Source organism: Triturus cristatus, chromosome 1_2, assembly GCF_964204655.1.
Source record: "Triturus cristatus chromosome 1_2, aTriCri1.1, whole genome shotgun sequence".
Classification (NCBI taxonomy): domain Eukaryota; kingdom Metazoa; phylum Chordata; class Amphibia; order Caudata; family Salamandridae; genus Triturus; species Triturus cristatus.
In genome coordinates this window covers 1,167,781,957-1,167,805,316 of record NC_140580.1, presented here as the reverse complement: position 1 = coordinate 1,167,805,316, position 23,360 = coordinate 1,167,781,957, and the positions used below count along the sequence as shown (strand labels likewise).

Here is a 23,360-nt window from a genome sequence, read left to right as displayed (position 1 = left end):
GTGAACATTGTTCTGCGGCAGGTGCCTCCAACCAGTCGCGAGCCACCAGAAACTCGCAAACGCTTTCAGAGTAGCTCACAGCCTGGTGTTAATTTTTAAATAAGCACAGGGTCACATTTTCCTTTTAAAGTTAAGGGAAAGTGTGTTTATTTTACATAATTATCATGAGGCGGCAGAGAGCGTGGCCTGATAATGTGCAGTGCTGAGTCAGATTTAGGCCTGATAATGAGCAGTGCTGAGTCAGATTTAGGCCTGATAATGAGTAGTGCTGAGTCATGAGCAGTGCTGAGTCAGATTTAGGCCTGATAATGAGCAGTGCTGAGTCAGATTTAGGCCTGATAATGAGCAGTGCTGAGTCAGATTTAGGCCGGATAAGGAGCAGTGCTGAGTCAGATTTAGGCCTGATAATGAGCAGTGCTGAGTCAGATTTAGGCCTGAGTCAGATTTAGGCCTGATAATGAGCAGTGCTGAGTCAGATTTATGTTCCAGGTTGAGGCTGGGGCACAGAGGTGAAGAACTAAAGCACTGGGGTATTTAACTCTTAAATAAAAATCCTTCTCAACTCAATTCCTCCCATTTAAACAAATGGCTGTATTTTTCTGTCATAATTTTTGCGCCGTGTCAACAGGCCATTGTGTGGAAGATGCTTACTGTTTGTGAATGTCACACATTGAAATGGGAGAAAATTTAAATTATGAGTTTTATGGAATTCATATAAACAAAGTTAACTCTTCAGTCTAATTTTCTCCCATTTCAAAGTGTCACATTTGCACAAAGAAGACATCTTGTTCCCAGTGGCTGGTAGACGCAGTGTCATGTTTATAACTGAAACATACAGCCATTTTTATAAGTGGAAGAAATTGAAAGTGCAGAAAAATGTTCCATATTATGAAATTTTTGCAGAACATTTTTCTGAACTTTATATTTCTCCCTTTTAAAAATGGTTGTATGTTTGTGTTATACATGTAACGGCGCAATATATGGCGAAAGGTGGCCACTGTGCCACAAGTACATATGACACAGGCTCTCATTCACCCATACACATGTAAACCATTCATACGCACACGCTCATACATCTCAAATGACGACGCTCTCACTGACACACACGGCAGCTCCGTCACAGTACCACTAGTCACAGTATTTTGTTCAAACCATAGTACTGGGCTCCATGGTCATTGGGCTTAAAGTCAAGGGAGCTGGGCGAGGGGGTGTCTGCTAACACTGCGCCAGTGGCTGGGCCTTCAGTAGCTCACGATGACTTTCACTGATCAGAAGAAGCTCTCACTACTGCCCCAGTTTTTACGACAACATATTTATGTAGCGCTATCGAACCTTTGTTTTAGTTTTGTCACCGCATTGTCAAGGGCAATAGATGCAAAGGTTGAGACCTATTGGCTTTGCCAGTGCTTGTTACAAATTGTAATCTAGATGAGAGGAAGGAGGAGGTTTGTTTTCGCATTGGTATTTAGTAGGGGGATATTGCTGAGTGCTACCACTGGGTGGCGCCCCAGGGCACCTCATAGAAGAGCTGAGTGGAGGAGTGAGCGGAGGGGCACCACTGCTCACACACTAGTGACATGCGTTGACATGTTGCCTTTTTCTTTCTGTTCAAAACGCCAGGTTTGGTTTCAGAACCGAAGGGCCAAGTTCCGGCGCAACGAGCGAGCGATGTTGGCGAGCCGGTCTGCGTCCCTCCTGAAATCCTACAGCCCAGAAGTGGTGACAGAGCTGCCTGTAGCCCCCCGCCCCGCGGGACACAACTCGGACTACCTGTCCTGGAGCAGCAGCCCCCCCTACAGGTAACTAGCTAGGGCTGCCCCTTTAAAACGGAACCACATTCTTAGGCAAATATGCCTACCACCCCTTTGTAGGTAAGTGCAGGTGCAGTACACAAAGACTGACCGCTGTACAGCTCACTACAGCTTTAAAACTCAGGACCTTGGGCTTCAGGGCACTAGACCGGCACTGCTCTTTACAGCCTGCCCGCCCCTCCTACAGTTAACTGCTTCTCAAGGACACTATGTCTGCCTCACAGGGGATGACCGATAACTGCAGGTTTAGTACACCAGGCCTGACCCCCCCTGTAACATCAGTTACAGCATATCAGTCGTTCCAACACTCTCCACAGCTCACTGGTGTTTGCTCGCCAGGGCACCTGCCCCCGCTTATCACCAGCTGCTTCCTACGAATAAATTGAGCCTCGGCTTTCCTAACCTGCCTCTAGAGAGGTCAATGGTTTACTAAACCCACAGTATGCCCGTCTAGTGGTACCTCGACCTGCTCTGCCCTCTCAGCCACGCTACTCCATGTGCTGCCTCACAGAGACCAATCCTGCCACCCTGAAGTATGGCGCTGCCACAGTCCAATGCCATCTCACCTCCTATTGACAACAGCGCCCTGCTATGCCACCCTGCACTATGGTGTTGCCACAGTCCAATGCCATCTCACCTCCTATTGAGGACAGCGCCCTGCTATGCCACCCTGCACTATGGCGCTGCCATACTCCCATGCCATCTCACCTCCTATTGAGGACAGTGCCGTGCTATGCCACCCTGCACTATGGCATTGCCATAGTCCCATGCCATCTCACCTCCACCAACTTCAGCCCCCTACTATGCTACATTACACCATGACGCTGCCAGAGTCCCATGCCAGCTCACCTCCTATTGACGACAGCACCCTGCTATGCCACCCTGCACTATGGTGCTGCCATAGTCCCATGCCATCTCACCTCCTATTGAGGACAGCGCCCTGCTATGCCACCCTGCACTATGGTGCTGCCATAGTCCCATGCCATCTCACCTCCACCCACTTCAGCCCCCTACTATGCTACACTACACCATGACACTGCCATAGCCCCATGCCATCTCACCGCCTATTGACGACAGCGCCCTGCTATGCCACCCTGGACTATGGTGCTGCCATAGTCCCATGCCATCTCATCTCCTATTGATGACGGTGCCCTACTATGCCACCCTGCACTATGGCGCTGCCATAGTCCCATGCCATCTCACCTCCTATTGATGACAGCGCCCTGCTATGCCACCCTGCACTATGGCGCTGCTATGGTCCCATGCCACCTCACCTCCTATTGATGACAGCGCCCTACTATGCCACCCTGCACTATGGTGCTGCCATAGTCCCATGCCATCTCACCTCCACCCACTTCAGCACCCTGCTATGCCACCCTGCACTATGACACTGACATAGTCCCATGCCATCTCACCTCCTAACCTTAACAGTGCCCTGCTCTGGTACACTGCACCTTAATTACCTTAGTCCCATGCCATCTCAACACTATACTCTGCAGTGCTCTGTTATGCCACACTACACCATGGCGCTGACATAGTCCCATGCCATCTCATCTGCTATTGATAACAGCACCCTGCTATGCCATCCTGCACTTTGGCGCTGCCATAGTCCCATGCCATCTCATCTCCTATTGATGACAGCGCCCTACTATGCCACCCTGCCCTATGACACTGCCACAGTCCAATGCCATCTCACCTCCTAACCTCAACAGCATCATGCTGTGCTACAATGCACCATGACCGCCATTGTCCCATGCCATCTCACCTCCATCCTCTACAGCACCCTGCTATGCCACACTACACAATGGCACTGCCATAGTCCCATGTCGTCTCACCCACTATGCTCAACAGTACCCTTCGATGCCATCCTGCACCATGACTGTCACAGCCCCATGCCATCTCACCCCTATCCTTTGCAGCTCCCTCCGATGCCACACTGCACCATGGCGCTGCTATAGCCCCATGCCATCTCACCCACTATCCTCTGCAGCGCCCTGCTATGCCACACTACACCATGGCGCTGCTATAGCCCCATGCCATCTTACCCACTATCCTCTGCAGCGCCCTGCTATGCCACACTACACCATGGCGCTGCTATAGTCCCATGCCATCTCACTCAGTAACCTCGACAGTGCCCTTCAATGCCACACTGCACCGTGGAGCTGCCATGGTCCCAAGCCATCTCGCCCTCTATCCACACTAGTGCCCCGCTATGCCACACTGCTTCACAGTACTCTCATAGGGCCATGTCATCTCATCCCCAATCATCTACCGCGCCCTACTATGCCACACTACACAATGGCGCTGCTACACTCACGTCTCAGCACACACACCGTTTTAGGGCGCTCTGTCCCTTGCTGCTCCAGAAAACCTTAGACCAAGGGGCAGATATAGAGTTTGGCGGAGAGGGTACTCGTCGTTGAAGGGCGGTGGGCACAGATCCTTTCATTGTGCCACTCTACTACAACAGGTGACAAATGGACGTAATCTGAATTACGAGATAGGAATGGAATAGAGGTACCTATGATCTACGTAAACAGAGTACATATGACATGAAGTACGGGTGCATCTGTTGCAGTATAAACTTCAGAGGAGAGGGAGTGCAGTGACTTCACATGAGAGGGAGTGCAGTGACTTCAGAGGAGAGGGAGTGCAGTGACATCACATGAGAGGGAGTGCAGTGACTTCAGAGGAGAGGGAGTGCAGTAAAATCACATGAGAGGGAGTGCAGTGACTTCAGAGGAGAGGGAGTGCAGTGACTTCAGAGGAGAGGGAGTGCAGTGGCATCACATGAGAGGGAGTGCAGTGACATCACATGAGAGGGAGTGCAGTGACTTCAGAGGAGAGGGTGTGCAGTGGCATCACATGAGAGGGAGTGCAGTGACATCACATGAGAGGGAGTGCAGTGACTTCAGAGGAGAGGGTGTGCAGTGACATCACATGAGAGGGAGTGCAGTGACTTCAGAGGAGAGGGTGTGCAGTGACATCACATGAGAGGGAGTGCAGTGACTTCAGAGGAGAGAGAGTGCAGTGCCATCACATGAGAGGGAGTGCAGCGACATCACATGAGAGGGAGTGCAGTGACTTCAGAGGAGAGGGAGTGCAGTGACATCACATGAGATGACATCACATGAGAGGGAGTGCAGTGACTTCAGAGGAGAGGGAGTGCAGTGACTTCAGAGGAGAGGGAGTGCAGCGACATCCCATGAGAGGGAGTGCAGCGACATCCCATGAGAGGGAGTGCAGTGACTTCAGAGGAGAGGGAGTGCAGTGACATCACATGAGATGACGTCACATGAGAGGGAATGCAGTGACTTCAGAGGAGAGGGAGTGCAGTGACATCACATGAGATGACATCACATGGGAGGGAGTGCAGTAACTTCAGAGGAGAGGGAGTGCAGTGACATCACATGAGAGGGAGTGCAGTGACATCACATGAGAGGGAGTGCAGTGACTTCAGAGGAGAGGGAGTGCAGTGACATCACATGAGAGGGAGTGCAGTGACATCACATGAGAGGGAGTGCAGTGACTTCAGAGGAGAGGGAGTGCAGTGACATCACATGAGAGGGAGTGCAGTGACATCACATGAGAGGGAGTGCAGTGACTTCAGAGGAGAGGGAGTGCAGCGACATCACATGAAAGGGAGTGCAGTGACTTCAGAGGAGAGGGAGTGCAGTGACATCAAATGAGATGACATCACATGAGAGGGAGAGCAGTGACTTCAGAGGAGAGGGAGTGCAGTGACATCACATGAGAGGGAGTGCAGTGACATCACATGAGAGGGAGTGCAGTGACTTCAGATGAGAGGGAGTGCAGTGACATCACATGAGATGACATCACATGAGAAGGAGTGCAGTGACTTCAGAGGAGAGGGAGTGCAGTGGCATCATATGAGAGGGAGTGCAGTGACATCACATGAGAGGGAGTGCAGTGACTTCAGAGGAGAGGGAGTGCAGTGGAATCACATGAAAGGGAGTGCAGTGACTTCAGAGGAGAGGGAGTGCAGTGACATCACATGAGAGGGAGGGCAGTGACTTCAGAGGAGAGGGAGTGCAGTGACATCACATGAGAGGGAGTGCAGTGACTTCAGAGGAGAGGGAGTGCAGTGGCATCACATGAGAGGGAGTGCAGTGACATCAAATGAGATGACATCACATAAGAGGGAGTGCAGTGACTTCAGAGGAGTGGGAGTGCAGTGACATCACATGAGAGGGAGTGCAGTGACTTCAGAGGAGAGGGAGTGCAGTGGCATCACATGAGAGGGAGTGCAGTGACTTCAGAGGAGAGGGAGTGCAGTGACATCACATGAGAGGGAGTGCAGTGACATCAAATGAGATGACATCACATGAGAGGGAGTGCAGTGACTTCAGAGGAGTGGGAGTGCAGTGACATCACATGAGAGGGAGTGCAGTGACTTCAGAGGAGAGGGAGTGCAGTGACATCACATGATATGACATCACATGAGAGGGAGTGCAGTGACATCACATGAGAGGGAGTGCAGTGACATCACATGAGAGGGAGTGCAGTGACTTCAGAGGAGAGGGAGTGCAGTGGCATCACATGAGAGGGAGTGCAGTGACGTCACATGAGAGGGAGTGCAGTGACGTCACATGAGAGGGAGTGTAGTGACTTCAGAGGAGAGGGAGTGCAGTGGCATCACATGAGAGGGAGTGCAGTGGCATCACATGAGAGGGAGTGCAGTGACATCACATGAGAGGGAGTGCAGTGACATCACATGAGAGGGAGTGCAGTGACATCACATGAGAGGGAGTGCAGTGACTTCAGAGGAGAGGGAGTGCAGTGGCATCACATGAGAGGGAGTGCAGTGGCATCACATGAGAGGGAGTGCAGTGACATCACATGAGAGGGAGTGCAGTGACATCACATGAGAGGGAGTGCAGTGACTTCAGAGGAGAGGGAGTGCAGTGGCATCCCATGAGAGGGATTGCAGTGGCATCACATAAGAGGGAGTGCAGTGACTTCACATGAGAGGGAGTGCAGTGACTTCACATGAGAGGGAGTGCAGTGGCATCACAGGAGAGGGAGTGCCGAGTTAGGAAGCCATGGACCTGGGGCGCTTAAACTGTGGCCATGGGAAGAGTTGCAACGCTCCATGCCCTTCAATGCTGGGCGTGGGGCGGGCTGATGAGGGCAAGGAGGGGGTGGGGGGCACCAGCAGCGGCTCCTCCCCTAGGGCGGAGGTGTGTCATCCCTCTCTGATCAGTGTAGAAAAGGAAAATGAATAACACAACATTATTATCATTTTCCTTGTAGTATGGGCTACGGGGCCCGATGGGGGGAGGTGGGGCTGGGGTCACTGGGAGGAGCGGTTGGTGCTCATTAGCAGCTTGGTCGGCTGTCCTGGCCCGGCCAAACAGACATGGGCAATCAGGGCCGGCTTTCGCACTGGTGGCGCCCAGTGCGACAAGGTTTTTGGTGCCCCCCAATGACCACCTCCACCACGGATTCCCTCCCCACCACCCTTTAACAGCCGCCAGAACCACTCTCTCTCAGATGCATTTAATGAATTTTATAGCATCACTTATAAAAGTGAAGGGTGTCAGAGCACTTTACATAACACACACATTACACAGAGACTACCAATCATAGGTGTGTAAATCAGTGTATAGGAAATGTTACATAAGATAGAGGACGACAAGGGGTGCGTTCACATGTCATCTATACAGGTAGGCAGTAGAGTTGAAGAGTACTTGGTCTGGAGAAGCACAAACTCTGAATTTAAAATGTCTCTTTAATAACAAGAACTGATTTTTAACCAAATGAACCCTTTTTGCAACATTAGAATAATAATAGCCTGGGGAAAGAATCCATATGCTCTGATCTATACCTTGAAGCCTGCACGCAGCTCTTTGACAGTTAAGAGCTCACTGTAAACTGCAACTAACAAAAGGAAGTCTCAGACAAAAGCAGCAACCCACAGACCTGTTTACATTACATTCACTTTGTGATCTGCATGGTACATGTGCTTTGCAGCAGGTATATTAACCCTCTGCGCTACCTTACCATGAATCAAAACTTCCACGCTTTAAAACTTCTACTAGACAAAACTCCGATCTCGCCTGGAAGAACATTAATCACCGGAGTTTTCTGGACATATTAATTGTTGCCTGAAAATTGCTGGAGGCCAGGAGCTCAGCAGCAGGTGCTTTTAAGCACAATATAAACTAGCAGACAGGCGCCCCCATGCGAAGTCAGCACCCGGTGCGGTGGCACCGATCGCACCGCCGTAGAGCCGGCCCTGTGCGCACTCAGCATTCCTCCATCTGGCTGTGTAGCACAGACGGGTGGAGGACTGACCCAAGCACTGCCTGAGCGGCCAAACAGACTGCTCAGACCGATCATGAGGCTGCTGTCATGCTGGTGACTGCTGTGTCGTGATTGGCTTAGGGGAGTCTGGGAGCCCGTGTGCTTCCATGCTGCCGGGAGTCAGAAGAGGACGGAGGAGAGGGCGAGGCAGCGGCAGTTTACAGGTAAATGATCGTTTTTTATTTTTTCAACACCTCCCTGCCCCGCCCACCACCCCCGTTCAGTAGCAGCCACCACTGGGTGGCAACAATTGATTGATGATCACAGAGGGGATGCCTGTAGGAGGGGTGCAAGGGGGTGCTCTTCTGGCAGTAACACGTGTTCACTTCTTCATTTGGTTTCACTTTGAAAAAAACATTATGGAGCCGAGCACACTGAGTGCTCCTTATCTCCACTGTACAAGCCCAAGAGAAGGAAGGAACCAACTGGGACAACATTTGCACTAGTGGATTAAATGGTAAGTAAGTGTGCAGTTAAGCTTCTGCATCAGGGGCATCGTCACCCCCACCCCACCCCCTCCCTTCTTTAGCTGCTACAGAAGGAGTGGGGTTGCTGATGGGGTCTCTTCTGTCTGCAGATTGGCAGACAACGTCTCATAATGAACTTGGGAGGGTGAGTGAGTGAAAGGAAGGGTGGTTGGATGGATGGAATGGTGGATGGATAGATGCATGGATAAATGAGTGAAAGGATGGATGGAAGAGTGAAAGGGAGAGAGGGTGTATGAGTGATAGGGAGGGTGGATGGATGGATAGGTGAAAGGGTGAAAAGATGGAGGAGTGTTAAGGATGGATCAATGGATGATAAGAGAAAAGATGGATGGATGGAATAATTAGTGGTGAAAGGATGGATGAATGAGTGGAAGTGTAAAAGGCTGGATGAGTGGATGAATGGATGGAGGGAAAATATGGATGGATGAGCAAAAGAATGGATGAGTGGAAGGATTTATGTAAAAATGGATGAGGAAAACAATGGATGAGTGAAAGGCAGAGTAGACAGATGTCTGGATGAAAGGATGGATGGATGGATGAGTGAAAGGGTGAATTGATGGATGGATGAATAGATCGAGGAGTAAGTAAAAATATGGATGGCTGAGTGAAAAGCTAAATGAAGGGATGTATGAGTGGGTGGATGGATGGAACAATGGATGGGTGAATGGATGGAAGGATGGATGGGCCGAAGGGTGGATGGTTGGTTGTAACGATGGATGGCTGAGTGAAAGGGTGGATAGATGGATGAGCCAAAGGGAAGATGATGGATGGATGGAGTGAAAGGATGGATAGATAATGCAAAAGGGTGAATGGATAAGCAAAAGGAATGGTGGATGATTGAAATAATGGATGAATGGATAGATGAAAGGGGGCAGATAAGTGAAAGGATGGATGATTGAGTGAATGGATTGGTTTGATGGATGGGTGTCCCTGGACCAGTGGTGGCTCTCCTTTATGGGCTCCACAGTTACACAACACCCTCCTTGTTTTGTGGTCCATTTTTTTCAAGAGTAAATAATTATTCAGTCTTTTTTCAATAAAAATAAAATGCAGACCCGCTTCAGGTCCAGCAACACACTGAGGCAGCGAGTGACATTGTTTGATTGCTGACACGGGTGCATGAAGGTGCCTGCGCCATTCCAGCACTGTGAGCATGTCAGAGTGACTATGTGTGCAGGTGAAAGTGAAAGTCAGTGAAGAAGTAAGTCAGAGTTAGTGAGAAAGAGTAACAGTAAGACTGAGTATGTGTGAGAATGCATGTGAGTGAGTGAGGGGGATTGGCAGTGAGTGTAACTGAGTGTTACTGTGTGTAAGGCACAGTAAGACTGAGTAATTCAGAATGAGTGAGAATGTGTGGGACTGAGTGAGACAGACTGGGTCAGAGTAGAATTCGTGAGACAGAGTGAATTTGTGAGACTGAGTGAGTCAAAGGGAGACAGTAAACATAGGGGGTTATTCACAAGAGGCCACCGCCAGAGCATCACTTTTTATTCGATCTGGTGGCGCAGGCCTCTCAATCCTATCTGTGAGGCGAAGAAAAGCCACCCTGAGTTGCTTTGTATGATCTCATAGATATGGAGTAAGACAAGGCAGCACTGAGCGTTGCATGCCATGCTCTGTGTCAAGGAGGCGTTGCATGGGCGTTGTGGTGGGTGTTCCCATGGACACCCATGGATTTTGACACTGCCCCAGATTTACAAAGTCACACAGTGAACGAGGACAGCGCCTCCATGGAATTCCTTCCTGCACAACAATCCTGCCACAAAGTCGGAACAAGGGTGCCTGTGTTGGCACCGGGCACCAAGTTGTGCGCCGGCACTTGGTGAAAGGACAGGAATGCATGTGTGTCGTAGGGTCGGAGCATGCCTGACCTTTCGATTTGGCATAGGGCAGCACAGAATGAAGACATGCGGTGCTGCCCTACGCCAAATCTTTGTAAATACGGCCCTTCGTGCAAGAAAGTGTGAGAGAACCCTTCAAGAAGAAGCTGATTGGACTTCGAACCAAGGATTACGCCGTACTACATTTTGAAGGTCACTAGCCGCCACTGATCTCAAAACATTCCACAGACAATTACATATCGAATTATAGATGGGTAATGTGGATTTTGTTCACAGAGTGAGTCTGAGTGAAATCGAACAGACAACGGAAGCAGAGCTCGCGTTGTGTATGGTGTTATGCAGAACCCCGAGGTGAATAACATGCCTGTTATTCACAGTTACCCTATCTGTAGTATTGTTGTGTATGGCCCCCCAAATCATCCGCCCTCGCTTTCAACATACATGCAGGGGGAGAGGTGTATGAGGCAGCCATAAACAACATATATTAAAAAAGTAACCAGCCTGGCATCCTGCCACCCAAAACATGTTCCTGCATAAAGTACCAAAAACCCTGCCCTCCTGCCTTACTCCCACACCACCCTCTGCATATATCTAGTCAATTCCCTCTTAAGAAAATGTGCCCCCCCAAAAAAACCTAGTCTCCTGCCACCCACCCCTCCTAGTCCAAAGCTGTATTCTCTGTTACGACATTGAGAGCGGAGAGTCGGTACCGTGCTAACAGTGGGTCTGTGGGCGCTGCTTGTCGGTGCGGTTGGTGCCAGAACAGCGCTGCCCATGTTCTCCCATCTCCTTTGGGATTGTGGAGACCTGGGGTAGGCGAGGGAAGAGGGGCGGGACCACCAACCGCCATTCTGCTGTCGCGCTCAGCGAGGCGGCTGAACAAAGGGGAAGCAAGTGCTTTCCCTGGGTGACGTCACATGACTAGTTAACCACTGTTGTGATGGCACGGCAGTAGATACCAGGATTCCGCTCCGGTTATTCATGATAAAGGCGTAAAACGGATGCCACATACAGCAAAAGTATAGACATTTCTTGACTTCCAAACAAACTTTAGGAAGCCCGGAAATAAAAACTGTGTGTAAAATGACTAAAAACACAAAGATCATAAGACGTGGTAATGACTGAACCTAAATCTTTGCCTCGTACTTCATGTAATCTATATGATGTTCACACTATACACATAATACACATAATTTGCAGCTTCCATTCACACCTGTCAATGTAAATTGAATATTCTGTTCAGCACTACAGGTGCCCCGTGTACGCATTGGAATATATTTACTAATCTTTTACGCAGCGCAGGGCAGCAAGCAGAGTTGCTTTGCTGCATTGCCTGAAAGGAAGAGGGCAGAAATACTCCTTACGTACAAAGATAAGGTCAGATTTCTGCTCTCTGCCTCTGCTGGTGAGCTGTGTGCTACCTAGTGCCGGTGCACACACACTTGCACTCGAGTGCACGGGTGGCTATGTTACAGGCAGGATTGTTTCTGTGTGCAGGAAGGAATACCTTCTTGCACAAAAACAATCCTTTCGAGCATTTCCCTCTTTCTACATGTGCTGCAGAATGCCGCTCACGTTGGAAGAGGAAATAACAAAGAGAAATAAAGATATTTGTCCTCGTCACGCCTCATAGAGGAAAGCAAATAATTTTGACACATTCTCAGGTTTTCTAGCCTTAGTAAATTTGGGTACGCGCCAAAGTCCATGGGTTGATACATGGGAATGCCCACGCTTCACCCATGGAACGCCTCCCAAGTTGAAATGTAATGCAACACAGCACAAGCTGCTGCATTGCGTTACACTTCTTGACAAAGCCACACGAGGCAGCACAAATCACCCCTTGCGTGGCTTTGTAAATAATACTGAAGCCTTTGTGTTGTCCTTGCGTCGTCTTGGGTGATGTAAGGACAATGCGAAGGCTTGATACATCTGGGCCATGAACAGGAAAATGGGACTTCCACCGATTCAATCTGTGTGAAAAATAAAGGAAATCCCTCTTATTGCCCACCTCTGAGGGCTGTACAGCGACAGCACCAGGACAGTGGTACAGCCACTAAGGCCTGTCGTACCTACGTAAAACTCAAACCTGTTGTGATTTATTATCATTCCACTCTGGGGCTCTCTGTACTATTCCAGAACCCTCTCTGTACTGTCCCAGGACCATTCCTCCACTCCCCACACCCTAAGTTGCTTCTCTTGTTTCTTGCCACTTTGGCAGACCGGAAGTGGGTGAGTAAGAAGTGGTACTCTGGGTGTGGTGGGTAATACTCCAGGTGTGGCGGGTGGTGCTCTAGGTGTTGTGGGTGGTACTCCAGGTGTGTTGGGTGGTACTCCAGGTGTGGCAGTAGGGTAGTTCATAAGTGGTACTCCAGGTGAGGTGTGTTCTCATGTCTTCTTTTGCTCTCTCCCCTCAGCACGGTACCACCCTACACCCAACCAGCCACCAGCAGTAGCCCACCACCTCCACAGGGAGTGAACATGGCCAACAGCATCGCCAGCCTGCGCCTGAAAGCCAAGGAGTTCAGCCTGTTCCAGAACCAGGTGCCCACTGTCAACTGACTGTGCCCAGAGGTGGCTCCGGAAGGACTCTGACAGAGAGGAGGGTGGAGGGCACATAAACCAGGGACAAAGGGAACATGGGAGGAAGAAGAACACGGAACAGCAGAGAACATATCAGGATAGAGAACCTGAGGGAACTGAAACATAGGATAACTGAGAGAAGGGGAGGATAGAGAATGTGGGGGGGGTCTGGCAATTTAGAGCAACTGACAACTGAGGAAATGGGAGAGCTGTGAACTTGGAAGAACTGAGAACGTGGGAGGAGGAAGCACATGAAGAACCAGTGCTTTAAATGGAAATATTGAAGTGTAGGTACTCACAATCCAGAGTACCTCTTCTCTCTCATTAAATGTTTCGCAGCAGTGCTGAGAAGTGCAGGTACTCTCCCTTTCACATTAAAGAAGTGCAGGTTCTCTCCCTTTCACATTAAAGAAGTGCAGGTACTCTCCCTTTCACATTAAAGAAGTGCAGGTACTCTCCCTTTCACATTAAAGAAGTCCAGGTACTCAGTACCCGACAGTCCGTGCCCATTTAAAGCTCTGTGAAGAACTGGAAACGTGGGAGCACAGAAAATGTGGGACAAAGAACCATGGAAAACTGCGAAGATGGGAAAACTGAGAACATGGGGACATTGAGAGCTGAGAACATAAGAGGATTGGGAACATAGGAAAACTGAGAACAAGGGGAACGGCTATTGTGATAAGATAGAGAAGAAAGGGCAACTGGGTACACTCAATTAATAGAAACACAAGCCCTCAACACACGTATGCCTCGATTACGAGCCTCAAAGTTGCATTCGCTGTTTACCACACCTGGTGCCCTGGGGTTCGGAATTGAATGGATGCAATGAATAGCACCTATTGCAAATGCTCCCCAGTGCAATGGGGGATACCACGGGGACAAAAGCCAGATGTCCTGTATTTAAGAAGCCAATTCACCCCACTTGAGGCGAAGTCCAAGGGTCGGAAAACTCCAACCCACTTGTAACTGCAGACCTTAATCTTCAGAGAAAGACATCTTACTGCCCAGCCAGACTGCCTCGGGACCAGCACTGCCCCACCACTCCCGCCATCGCTGCAGTGAAAAGGAACGTATATTGCCACCACCACCTGCTTGCCGCAACTTTGCTTCCTCCTTCATCGCAGTCCACCTTTCTTTGTTCATCTCCACCTTTGCAGCTGCAAACTTCTCCATCACCTTCTCCTGTTTATCCGTTCCGATCCTCCTGTGTCTCCATACGTCACCGTTTTCAGTCACTTTCACATTTTTTACCTGAAATTACCAGATTGTGCACTCCTTACACCTTTCAACACACTTTCTTTCTTTCTTTCTTTCTTTCTTTCTTTCTTTCTTTCTTTCTTTCTTTCTTTCTTTCTTTCTTTCTTTCTTTCTTTCTTTTTTCTTTTTCTTTCTTTCTTTTGTTCTTTCTTTCTTTCTTTCTTTCTTTCTTTCTATGTCATCATTCTTTACTTTCTGTCAATAAGTTTAGAATCTGCCACAGACAGCCTAGATCCTTCTTTGCCACCTGGGCAGGTATCGCAGGTGGTGGTAGATCCTTTTTTGCCACCTGAGCGGGTATCGCAGGTGGTGGTAGATCCTTTTTTGCCACCTGGGCGGGGACCACAGGTGGTGGTAAATCCTTCTCTACCACCTGGGTGGGGACCACAGGTGGTGGTAGATCCTTCTGTGCCACCTGGGTGGGGACCACAGGTGGTGGTAGATCCTTCTTTGTCACCTGGGGGGGCCACAGGTGGTGGTAGATCCTTCTCTGCCACTTGGGTGAGGGCCACATGTAGTGGTAGATCCCTCTCTGTCCCCTTGGCAGAGAATGAAAACTCAAAGCACCGACAAATGAAAAATACTCCACTCAAACTCAATTAGGCCAAAAGTCTGGGGCTCTGCGTCTTTACCCCTCAAAATGAGCATCTGCATGCTTCAGTGACAGACCTCCACGCCCTATCATTTTATCGAATTCATTACGCGTTCCTATTTTTCTTTTTATGGATTAATGTAAAAAAAACACTCACGATTCAAAATGTAATTTTAGGACAGTGAAGTGTCTGGAAGTCATCCTTAAGCCAAACATTCTGCCTCTGTCGATCTGTTAAACCCTGTCTTCTTCCGTCTTCCGCTCGGCCCAGCCACCTCATACCTTCTTCTGCATCTCTTGTCTTCCTCTCCCCTTCGGTTTAGCTCTCTTTGTTCACCTCATCTGTAAACATCAGGAGTGCTTAGAGGTGACTAATCCTAAGTGTTAGCACTGTGAGGAAATGGAAGAGGTACATTTACGAGATTTCATTGCTGGGAACACCCACTACCTGCAGACGCTGGTCTGCGAGGAGCTAACCTCAAGGCTGGAGTACACACCCCTCGCACATATACTCATGGCAACCAGTAGCTGACACTTTGTCTTTTAGGGGTTGTTAGTGTTTTGCAGCGAGAGCCTACTCTAGGTTCTCATGCTGAGCATTATTTCGCCTTCTAGTGGTTGAGTCTGGAAAACATGTAGAAGTATCCACTACATTTTGTTTGAGCAGTTGATGTAACAAGATCTAAAAGTGTTTTACAAGAAAAGAAGTTCAAGGGGGCACCACTGAGTGTTACTAGAGCACTTCTCTGATCTTGAGACCTACAGCAACCAGCACTTACTTGAAAGGGAAGTAAGAGCACCGGCTTGGCATGGATTCAGGAACAATGTTTCTATCATGGATGAAGCAGAAACACCGCAGGATTGGTTGTGGAACCTTGGAGCGACCTCCCATCAGCTCTCGACCCAGCATAACTAGGGGGGAGCATGTAAGATTGAGTCCTGAAATCGTCTGTGACACGTAAGAAAGAGGTCCTGAAGACCTGTGTGACATGTAAGAAAGGGGTCGTAAACACTTGTATGACACGTGAGAAGGGGATCCTTAAGACCCATGTGATAAAGAGGGTCCTTAAGACGTTAGACATGTAAGAATGAAATGCTTAAAGCCTGTGTAACATGTAAAAAGCAGGTCCTTGAAACCTGTGTGTAATGTAAGAAGGAAGTTCTGAAGACCCCTGTGACACATTAAAGGAATGTTCCAGTGATCTGTGTGACATGTAAGAAGGGGATCCTGAAGACCAGTGTGACATTTCAGAAGAAAGTGCTTAAGACCCTTGTGGCATATAAGAAAGGGGTCGTAAACACTTGTGTGACATGTGGGAAGGGGATCCTTAAGACCCATGTGTTAAAGAGGGTCCTTAAGACCTGTGTGACATGTAAGAATGGTGCAGTAAAAAGATGCGTGACATAGGAGAAAGTGTTTAAGACCTGTATAACATATAAGAAAGAAGTCCTGAAGTCCTGTGTGGCATATAGGATGGAAGTCCTTAGGGCCCGTGTGACATGTAAGAAGGGGATCCTTAGGGGCTGTGTGACATGTAAGAGGGGGATTCTTAGAGCCCGTGTGACATGTAAGAAGGGGATCCTTAGGGCCTCTGTGACATGTAAGAAGGGGATCCTTAGGGCCCGTGTGACATGTAAGAAGAGGATCCTTAGGGCCCGTGTGTCATGTAAGAAGGGGATCCTTAGGCCCTCTGTGACATATAAGAAGGGGATCCTAGTGCCTCTGTGACATATAAGATGGGAATCCTTTAGACCCGTGTGACATGTAAGAAGGGGATCCTTAGGGCCTCTGTGACATGTAAGAAGGGGATCCTTAGGGCCCGTGTGACATGTAAGAAGGGGATCCTTAGGGGCTGTGTGACATGTAAGAAGGGGATCCTTAGGGCCCATGTGACATGTAAGAAGGGTATCCTTAGGGGCTGTGTGACATATAAGAAGGGGATCCTTAGGGCCCGTGTGACATGTAAGAAGGGGATCCTTAGGCCCTCTGTGACATATAAGAAGGGGATCCTTTAGGCCCATGTGACATGTAAGAAGGGGATCCTTAGGGGCTGTGTGACATGTAAGAAGGGGATCCTTAGGGCCTCTGTGACATGTAAGAAGGGGATCCTTAGGGCCTCTGTGACATGTAAGAAGGGGATCCTTAGGGTCCGTGTGACATGTAAGAAGGCGATCCTTAGGGGCTGTGTGACATGTAAGAAGGGGATCCTTAAGACCTGTGTGACATGGAAGAGGGAAGTGATTTAGGCCTGTCTGACATGTAAGAGGAAATACTTAAGGACAGCCCTTATGGCTTAATGACATGTAAGAAGGGGGTCCTTAAGACCAGTGTCACAAGTAAAAAGAAAAAGCTAAAGGCCTGCGTGATATGTAAGAAGAAAGTTCTTTAGGCCTGTGTGATATGTAAGGAGGGAGTCCTTAAGCTTAAGACCTGTGTGATATGTAAGACTGAAGTGCTTAAGACCTGTGTGATATGTAAGCATGGAGTCCTTTAGAGATGTGTGATATGTAAGAAGGGAGTCCTTTAGACCTGTGTTATATGCAAGAAGGGAGTCCTTAGGACCTGTGCGATATGTAAGAAGGGAGTCCTTTATACCTGTGTGATATGTTAGAAGGGGGTCCTTTAGACATGTGTGATATGTAAGAAGGGAGTTCTTTAGACCCGTGTGATATGTAAGAAAGGAGTCCTTTAGACCTGTGTGAAATGTAAGAAGGGATTCCTTAAGACCTGTGTGATATGTAAGCATGGAGTCCTTAAGACCAGTGTGATATGTAAGAAGAAAGTCCTTAAGACCTGTTTGATATGTAAGAATGAAGTGCTTAAGACCTATGCGGCATGTAAGGAGGTCCGGGTGACGCATGTGACATGTAAGATGGAGATCCTTAAGACATGTGATGCGGGCAGCGACCAAGCCAACTGTGCAGGTGTTTGTGGATAAAGGCCGAGCAGGTGACGAAGACTTTACTTCTTATGTGACAATGAGTGAGACATGACTGCTCAGGAGGAAGACAAAGAGTGAGACATGACTGCTCAGGATGAAGACAAAGAGTGAGACGTGACTGCTCAGGAGGAAGACAAAGAGTGAGACATGACTGCTCAGGAGGAAGAGAAAGAGTGAGACATGACTGCTCAGGAGGAAGACAAAGAGTGAGACATGACTGCTCAGGATGAAGACAAAGAGTGAGACGTGACTGCTCAGGAGGAAGACAAAGAGTGAGACATGACTGCTCAGGAGGAAGAGAAAGAGTGAGACATGACTGCTCAGGAGGAAGACAAAGAGTGAGACATGACTGCTCAGGCGGAAGACAAAGAGTGAGACATGACTGCTCAGGCGGAAGACAAAGAGTGAGACATGACTGGTCAGGAGGAAGACAAAGAGTGAGACATGACTGCTCAGGAGGAAGACAAAGAGTGAGACATGACTGCTCAGGAGGAAGACAAAGAGTGAGACATGACTGCTCAGGATGAAGACAAAGAGTGAGACGTGACTGCTCAGGAGGAAGACAAAGAGTGAGACATGACTGCTCAGGAGGAAGACAAAGAGTGAGACGTGACTACCCATTTTGAATGAAGGTTTACCTTCAGTGTGGCAGGCAGTGAGTGAGGCTTGACTTCCAATGAGAACAACCTTGTTTCTGGCAGGTGAGACACGGAGAAAGACTTGCCTTCAGAGGGCTGAACCCTTCACTTCGGATGAGGGAGATGAGGACATTGCACTTCCACTGATGAGTGAGGCCTCAATTCCAGTGAGGCATGCGCTTAGTGAGATGTGTCTTCCAATGGGTAAGGTTTGACCTCCTCTGAGTGAGATAGTTTGTATGCCATTCCTTCTATTCAGTGAGATGATCAGTCAGACTATGGCCTGATTTGTATTTTGGCGTGCGGCCCATCCTCCCCAGAGCAGCGGAGTAAATTACTTTGTCGCCCTGACGGGGGTACTGCCCAGCAAATTATGAGATGTCAGCTGGTCAAGCAGACATTTCAAGCAGAAACTGCTGTCACTGCGGTCGCTGTCAGTGCCTTGTAACTTTGCCGGACGGCTCTGTCAAACATAACATAAAAAAGAAAATCTCATAGCTGCATTTTATTTTTAGAAATGAAAAAACAAAGCTCCCCTTGCCATGGGAGTTTCCTTCCATGGCAATGAGGGCATTGACCACTTTTCAGTGCCCCTTACTGCCAGATTTTTCCTGGCATTGAAATACGGCTATATGTCCACCCATCTAAATTAGGTGGGTGGACATACAGCCAAACCTCCGACGGCACTTACTCTGTGGAAGGAGTTTGACCCCGGCAGAGATGGAGTACTCTCTGCTGACGTCCATTGTTCACCCGAATTTGAATCGGGCAGCCGGACCACAGTCTTAGGAGAGGAGGCGAGGGGACTCCATCACGATGGAGTTCACTCTCCAACAAGCTGCAAATCGGGCTCTTCATTTCCAGTGAGTGAGGTGAGTGACACTTAGCTTCTCATGACTGAGACAGCAGTCGAGGAGAGTGGTGCGAGTGACACATGGCTTTGATTTTGGGTGAATGAAGCAATGTCACAGATGTGGCTTCACTTGAGTGGTGCGGCTTTCGCTCAGCACCATAACCCTGTGAAGAGTACAAGATTCTTTGCAGTTACTTCTTAAGTCTGGCAGGTGGCGGTAGAAGCATTCCATGCCCTGTGCCTCCAGGCTAAGGAGAGACGTGGGGGTCAACTGCCCTTCATGGTTCAGTCCTCGCCTATAGTCCATTCTCCCATCTCACTGCCCCCATGGACACTAATATACCACGACAACGGCCGGCGGAGCCAGAGATTCCAATGTCACTTCATTTCGTAAGGCCTTGCCTTTTTGTTATGCATTCTTTTTAATAAAAATGTATGTGTTTTTTTGTATCAATATGTTTTTTTTTATTGAAATGAATGTTTTTTGTAAAAAGTACTCTTAAAAATAAATATTTTACCAAGTACTTTGTGGCTAAAGAAGTGATTTCTGCATGTGCTGTTTTGCTGTGTGACTCGGTCTTTAAAATGTTCCATTCATGGCAGCTAAGGTTTTGCATCTGCTGAAGTCCTCAGGCCCAAACAGCCATGGAGCCACATTGTTCATTTATTATGCTAAGATTTTACTGCAGGTGTTTAATTTATGCTGGTGTTTTCAGGTGCTTGGCACTAGCACTTATTCCTAAACACTGACACATATTTATGGGATTACACCACATAGTGGCGCTGTAGGTCTATTTTCAGCGGAATTTATCAGCGCAGTGTTTATTTAAAAATTATAAATCTAGCACATAGGTAAAGTGGGAGCTGGCATTCAGCAGCGGTGGCCGGGCTGTTGGTGGTACCAACTGCTGTTGACTCTTATAATGTGCCTTGGGCCCTGCCACTTTTTTTTTTTAACAAATTAATCACTGAGTACCACTGGGTGGGATTTTTGTTTGCATTTAAATTAATTGATCTGGTATGAACTCTATGGCTGCGCTTTGTCCTGCTATCCAGTGACTGGTCAGTGCAAATACATTTGAAAACAAATCCTCTTGTGCGTCAACTCAAAGGTGTATCTGCATTCAGAGCCGCCCGCTCACATCGAGTACAGCTCCTCGAAGGGCAGCCCATGGCACAATGTTTGGAGGCCTAATGTGATGCTGCCAGGAACACCTCATCACACACAGAAAAGTGCTGTATTGCAGAGTTCTCCAGTCCTGGTTTTTAATTTTATTCAGGGATAAGTACTTCTATATTTATAATGAAATTATTAAAACTGCAGGTACAGAATGCAAAGGAGGATGAAATGGCCGGAAGAACTGCATATACCTGACATAAGTCAGCTCTCTGAAGTTATTCAATTGTCACGTCAAAGTCTGATTTCTGTTTTGGCCCTCATCACGACCTGTGAAGAACTGTGTGCAGAGATCCCAGACAGTGCTTAATTTGAGCTAGTGGGTTCCAGTGCTCGGCACCGGCACTTAATTTTCAACACCGGCATTTATGGTGGTCTGCCATGTGGTGGCGCTGTTTATTTAGAGACAATCACAACAACAGTGCTGACGGAGCAATGGGTGGTGCAAGCTGCAGTGACTTCATGACAAGGGACACTTATATATAACAAATTAAACACTGATCCTGGGTTGTCGAAATCTCTGAAATCAGCCGGAATCGCTGCATACACTTACGAGTTAAACTTCCAGAATGGGGAATAACTCCGTGTACTTGGAAGTACTGGCCAGATTACCTCACAGAATACTCTATTATGGGGGGTTTAACCCAGATATTCACCACTTTCTCTGAACAGGTGGTAATTGTTAATCCAAAAGCGGTATTTATATTGTGCAGCATATTTCCTGGGAGAGTATCCAGGCGCTGTGCTGCAGTTCTTAGTCGAACAGCCAGGACTTGAGTCCCTTCATGAAGTGGGTCAGCGAGGGTGCAGTGCGGAGGTGGAGGGTGTTCCAGGCTTTCTCAGCAAGGTGGGAGAAGGAGTGTCCTCCGACGTGGCAGCAACGGATGCGTGGTGTCAGTGCGAGGGGATGTGAGTGGAGCGAAGGTGCCTGGGAGGTGGGTGGAAATTCAGGTGGCGGTTCATGTAAGCGGGTCCTAGGTCATGGAGGGCTCTGTAGGTGTGGGTCAGAAGCTTGAATTGGTATCTCTTCTGGATGGGGAGCCAGTGGATGTCCTTCAGGTGCCGGGTGATATGGGCCCTCTTGGGTAGGTTGATGATCAGTCTGGCTGCTGCGTTCTGGATAGTCTGCAGTATCTTCATGAGTTTGGTGGTGGTGCCTTTGTAGAGTGGGTTGCCATAGACCAGCCGGCTGGTGATGAGGGCATGCCTCACTGTTTTCCTGGTGCTGAAGGGAAGCTACTTGAAGGCCTTGTGGAACATGCAGAGAGAGTGGAAGCAAGCTGAGGAGACTGTGTTGACCTGACATTTCATGGCAAGATCGCTGTCCAGGATGGTGCCAAGGTTGCGGGTGCGGTATTTCGGAGCAGGGGTGGGTCTGAGTTCCGATGGCCACCAGGAGTCGTTCCAGAGTGCAGTGTGTCTGCTGAAGATCATGACTTCGGTGTTGTCTGTGTTGAGCCTCAGGCATTGTTCATCATCCAGGCTGCAAAGTTCTTCATACAGTTGTGGAATTGTCTACTGGAAGGGTGGGGGCTAGGTTGGAGGTTAGGAAGTGGAGGATACTGCATTACATGTCCCCCCGGTACCTTGGCTGAGAGCAGTGCTTGATTTGTGCCGGTGGTCGCTTCATACTTCAACCAAGTATAAGAGGCAGTAAAGCACAAAGGGGGGGGGTTAAGAAGAAATAAGTGAAAGATGGAAAAAGAGAAAGAAAGAAAGAAGGGATGACAAAGTACCTGGGGGGTGTTTTGGTCATTGATGAAAGAGCCATGAGGTGGAATCGAGACTATACTACCGTGGTATCTGGCACCCCAACATTTGATAGCGTCGGCAACAGTCTTCTGAGCAAAGCTTTGCGTACCGGCACCTATTATTTCACAAATAAAGTACTGGCTGTGGGTCGGGTGGAGGCCACTGAATGAGTCTGGGCTACAATGTAGCTCTTTCCCTCTGCAATGCCAGAATTTCCATCAGTAAATTGTGTTATGGTTCATAATGTACCCCAATATAGGTCTGGGTAGTCACCTTACCTTTCACCTACATTTTTCCTGCGATTGTGCTCATATTTACCCAGAGACGTCTGGAGTGGGAAGGGAAAAGCTCTGCCACCGCTGAGTAGGCATATCATATGTGTTGGCTGTAGGTTTGTTCAAGCTTTAAGGATTATAAGTTCCGTATTGTGCTTAAAACCTTATCTCATTTTCCTTGAAATTTCAACAATGTCTGTTGAAGATAATGCTCACCAGCATTATATGCGAATGCAGCAGGGGAAGGGGAGCAGGAAGGTACTATAAACATTTCAGAAAACACCCTGGATGAAACACCGGAAGAATACTGCCCGTACTAGGACAATGAAGTTCTGCTCAGTTACCAGTAGCATATAAACTGGCTTAAAGGCGCCCTCCCACACACAAAAGATAAAGTAAGACTGGGTCTGCGCAGCAGAGACGGAGCGACTTGGCCAGTCCTAGCGGCTTACACACCACATCCAGACATTGACACATTGCCAATAGCAGCCCTACGTCCACTTCACAAAGAAATAATCAAACTTTACAGAAACTTGACACTGTTCGTTATGAGAACACTCACACGTCAACCAACTAAAATTACCACAGCAGGTCAGCTTCAAGGGACTACAACCAAAATCACCCCCACAAACGCTGAACACGGTTATGGGAAGAATGCCCACTAAACTTGAGCAAATTCCATTCTGGATAGCAGAGAAAATAGCATAGTTAGAGGCAGTGTTTCCACACACAAGACCACAAGAAAAACACAGAATACTGACAATTTGCTTGCCAATGGGGATAGCCCCCGATAGAGGATTGTACCCCTTTGGGTACAGTTTTCGCTG

The 23,360-nt window shown here is 48.5% G+C and overlaps 1 protein-coding gene across 2 annotated transcripts in view; it reads left to right on the top strand.

Moving 5' to 3' along the window:
- The window catches only part of PRRX2 (paired related homeobox 2), a 102,593-nt gene extending 82,740 nt beyond the window's left edge, over positions 1-19,853 (top strand). The window contains exons 3-5 of one of the 2 annotated variants that reach the window (XR_014965463.1): positions 1,621-1,799; positions 12,882-13,435; positions 13,467-19,853. Coding sequence is in view for 1 of the 2 variants with exons in the window: in XM_085614000.1 (XP_085470126.1) it covers positions 1,621-1,799; positions 12,882-13,026 (324 nt within the window). In the remaining variant the exon portion in view is untranslated. Of the gene's footprint in view, positions 1-1,620; positions 1,800-12,881 lie in introns of both variants that reach the window. The other variant, XM_085614000.1, reaches the window with a different exon arrangement.
- The last annotated feature ends 3,507 nt before the right edge of the window (positions 19,854-23,360 follow it).